General features: G+C 40.7%; 1 protein-coding gene across 3 annotated transcripts in view; it reads left to right on the top strand.

The window, feature by feature from the left end:
* Positions 1–4,147, top strand: part of LOC144973735 (uncharacterized) — an 88,625-nt gene extending 84,478 nt beyond the window's left edge. For all 3 annotated transcript variants that reach the window (XM_078916568.1, XM_078916569.1, XM_078916567.1), the window contains exons 12-13: positions 1,190–1,406; positions 3,822–4,147. In XM_078916568.1, coding sequence (XP_078772694.1) covers positions 1,190–1,406; positions 3,822–4,016 — 412 coding nt within the window. In that variant the 3' untranslated portion in view covers positions 4,017–4,147. The remainder of the gene's footprint in view (positions 1–1,189; positions 1,407–3,821) is intronic.
* The last annotated feature ends 244 nt before the right edge of the window (positions 4,148–4,391 follow it).

Raw genomic sequence — 4,391 nt, 5'->3', positions numbered from 1 at the left:
GATCCATCATCAGACATCTGATGATGTTTGTAGAGTTTTGATCCATCATCAGATGTCTGATGACGTTTGTAGAGTTTTGATCCATCATCAGACATCTGATGACGTTTGTAGAGTTTTGATCCATCATCAGACGTCTGATGACGTTTGTAGAGTTTTGATCCATCATCAGATGCCTGATGACGTTTGTAGAGTTTTAATCCATCATCAGATGTCTGATGACGTTTGTAGAGTTTTGATCCATCATCAGAGGTCTGATGACGTTTGTAGAGTTTTAATCCATCATCAGACGTCTGATGACGTTTGTAGAGCTTTAATCCATCATCAGATGTCTGATGACGTTTGTAGAGTTTTGATCCATCATCAGATGTCTGATGACGTTTGTAGAGTTTTGATCCATCATCAGATGTCTGATGACGTTTGTAGAGTTTTGATCCATCATCAGATGTCTGATGACGTTTGTAGAGTTTTAATCCATCATCAGATGTCTGATGACGTTTGTAGAGTTTTGATCCATCATCAGACGTCTGATGACGTTTGTAGAGTTTTAATCCATCATCAGAAGTCTGATCAGCCCAACATTAAATGAAAACACGGTGCCCAAAGCTTGTATAGACTTCAGAGTTTTAATCCGCCGACCATTGATATATAGAATTCATGACTTCTGGTTAAATTAAAAAAGAACTTGTTCTGTCAAAGTGCAGCAGTATTTATTTATGGAGCAAGTACATAATTCATCTTGGAAAATACTGTTGCCAAATATAAAATCTAGAGCATTTATATAGCACAATATCCACTAAATGTGCTCAAAACGCTTTACAAGGTGTCCCTAGCCAACAAGAGCACTTAACATGTAGGACAAGAAATGCCGCCTGTTAGACGATATTACACTTTTTGCGGACAGAGACAATTCTGTTAATGGCCAGGGTACTCATTTTACACATGTGTACAGTGAGAGAATGTGAGTATAGAGTCTTTTCCAAGACCTAAACTATATGCCTAGTGAGGCTCAAACCCAGGGCCTTCCGATCTGCAAGCGAGTGTCATACCACTAGACCACATAGCCTCACAAGAGAGGTAGTTGGTCATTTTCACCTTTTTGAATTTGTTGGAAACTGATTTTAATCTTTTATGACCTGACCCGGTTGAATGCGTGTCCTTAATAATTTATATGTTGTTATTTTATTGTCAGGAATGAATATCAAGATGAGCAGATAATATCTGAGGAGAGTTACCAACTTCTGATTGCAAACAACGAAAGCCATAATATGGCAGATGAAGGGAATTTGAAAGTCCGTGTGGACTTTGTCCCCAATCGCTTGTGTCCTGTCCGGAGCTGTCCTTCCAAAACAAATTTCAGGGATATCGAGTCGTTTATGGATCACTGGGTCATTTTTCATCAAGCTCAGGTAAGTTTAGCCAGATGCTAGTCTAGTAACTCATTACACATGCAGTAATTTGGATGATGAAACAGAGTTATGTTTTCATTGTCACCCTTTCAATCACTGATAAGCTTCAACAGTGCTTGGATATTGTATAAGGAGACACCTCACTGCTAATGCCACATAAATTATTCATGTGAAGTTATCCACGTGTTTGATCAAAACAAACATGCTAATATTTTGCAGTTTTTAAAAATTTTACAGTTTGTTTAAGGGGCCCTACAGCTTTAGACACATTGAAAGGCCATTTTAGCACTAGTATATATGAAACCTAGATAATCACTTTACAGTTGGTTTAGAAAGTATTGAGAATTATATTCACTGTTCACATGATGTGATAGAAATGGCAGGCAGCATGACTCAGTGGTACAGTCTTTGCTTTGTATCTGAAAGGTCCCGTTCGATCACCGCCGCTGCGCTGTGTGGCCTTGTGCGAGTCACCTTGCCCTAGCTGATGCCTGGGTTATTCCAGTCTTCCCTTGCAATAGACCCTAGAGATGGTGCCACATGAAAGGGTCTGAAGGTTTTAAAAAAGCAAAGTAATATTCCAGATCTCCAGATTTGTTAGATTTATCCTTAATCGCTGATGGTGGAGATAGTAGAGCGCTTGCTTCAGGTGCAAAAGGACTTGCATTGTTCCCAGGTGAAATCGCAATTTTTTTTCTGACCCTCATTGTCCACTCTTGGGGGTCCCAGTAGCTCAGTTGGTAGAGCACTCGCTTCACACACAAAGGGACCAAGATCGATCCTGGGCAGTCGAGATTCTTTCCTGCCCCTCCTGTCCACCCAGCAGTGAATGGGTAGCTGAGATTTTGGCATAAAGTACTTTGCGATAGACTAGCATCCTGTCCAATGGATAGCAAGCAATTACTATTGTCCATTTCACGCTTTAGAAACTGGAATAAAATCTGGCTCCATGGGCCGATGGCTCTGAAGGACTACCTTGTCCTCTCAGGAATGATTTGGTAGCTAGGTGTCTGTTAGATTTTGTGAAAAGTACTTTACAAGAGACTAGCATTTTATCAAATTGGTAATTGGTATTTGCTATTTTCCTTTTTATATGAAAACAATTGTGGGGTGGGCATTTGTATTAATAATGGTGAAATATTTGTGGAACGGAGGGCATTTGTATTAATAATGGTGAAATATTTGGGGAATGGCGGGAGAGAGAGTGCGTGTGTGTGTGTGTGTGAGAGAGAGAGTGTGTGTGTGAGAGAGAGTGTGTGTGTGAGAGAGAGTGTGTGTGTGTGAGAGATTGTGTGTGTGAGAGAGAGAGATTGTGTGTGTGTGTGTGTGTGAGAGAGAGAGAGAGATTGTGTGTGTGTGTGAGAGACAGAGAGATTGTGTGTGTGTGTGAGAGAGAGAGAGTGTGTGTGAGAGAGATTGTGTGTGTGTGAGAGAGAGATTGTGTGTGTGAGAGAGTGTGTGTGAGAGAGAGAGATTGTGTGTGTGTGTGAGAGAGATTGTGTGTGTGAGTGATAGAGACAGAGAGTGCGAGAGAGATTGTGTGTGAGAGAGAGATTGTGTGTGTGAGAGAGAGAGAGATTGTATGTGAGAGAGAGATTGTGTGTGTGTGAGAGACAGAGACAGACAGAGAGAGAGAAAGAGAGAGAGATTGTGTGTGTGTGTGTGTGTGTGTGTGTGTGTGAAAGAGAGAGATTGTGTGTGAGAGACAGAGACAGACAGAGAGACAGAGAGAGATTGTGTGTGAGAGACAGACAGAGAGAGAGAGAGATTGTGTGTGTGACAGAGAGAGAGAGAGAGAGAGGGGTCGTCGTGCAGTTGCACTAATTTGAACTTTTATATAGCGCAATATCCACTAACCATGCTCAAAGTGCTTTACAAAAGGTCCCTTAGCAACAGAAACTCGTAATATGTCGAATGAGATATGACGCTTGTTAGGCAATATTACATTTTCTTTTTCAGAGAGTGACAGCACTGTTTACAACCAGGTACTCATTTTACACCCGAGTACAGTCGAAAATATGAGTAAAGAGCCTTTTCCTAGGACTCAACTGTGCCCCGAGCAAGGCTGGAACTCAGGACCTTTCAGGGCCAATGAGCAATGGCTTGAGAGCGCAGTAGCTAATGCAACTGTTCACTGACCCCCCCCCCCCCTCCCTTCTCTCTCTCTCTCTCTCTCTCTCTCTCTCTCTCTCTCTCTCTCTCTCTGTTTTCATGTGGCACTTCTCCATACCCTTTATTGTCCATTCAACGCAAGAAAAACAAACAAACAGGGATATAGTCCAGCTTCATGGAACTCAGGGCTCTGAAAGGTTACTTGAGAGTAAGCTGTTCTGACAATGATGCAGCTTCAAGCTTTAAACCATTGGTCATAGTAACCAGATAATTTTCTCATCGTGTTATTCCTACATGTTTCAGACTTCAATGAGGTTTTGTCCAAGGTGTTCAGCATACTTCATGAATCCAGATGAACTCGAAAACCACATCATGAAACATCATTGGCTGTCCTCTAAAGAGGCCAGTAAATTGGTGCGCAATGCCAGGATGAAGATCATAGCAAATCCCAGTTACAGAGACCCTTTTCCATTCATACCACCATTATCACCTCATTGATTTCATTTCATTGTCACTCTGCATTCGTAGTTTTGATAGAAGCCTTCATTTCGTATGGTTGAAGGAAGTATTTCATTTGTATTGTTGATGAAAACATTCAGTTTTTATGATTCAAAGAAGCATTCAGTTTGTATGGTTAATAGAAGTATTCAATTCGTACTGTTGTAAGAGGTATTCAGATTGTGTGGTTGATAGGAGTATTCAGTTTGTATGATTGATAGAAGCATTCAGTTTATGTAGTTGAAAAATGCGTTCAGTTTTGTGGTTGATAGAAACACTCAGTTTTGTGGTTGTATAGGCATTCATTTTTTTAGTGGTTGATAGAGGCATTCAGTTTTTTTGTTGTTTTTTTTTTTTTTGGTTGATAGAAACATT

The sequence above is a fragment of the Berghia stephanieae genome, chromosome 5 (assembly GCF_034508935.2).
Source record: "Berghia stephanieae isolate SIO BIC M18660-M18661 chromosome 5, UCSD_Bste_1.3, whole genome shotgun sequence".
Taxonomy (NCBI): domain Eukaryota; kingdom Metazoa; phylum Mollusca; class Gastropoda; order Nudibranchia; family Aeolidiidae; genus Berghia; species Berghia stephanieae.
Note: the sequence above shows the minus strand (reverse complement) of the source record. Positions and strands in the feature narration are given on the sequence as shown.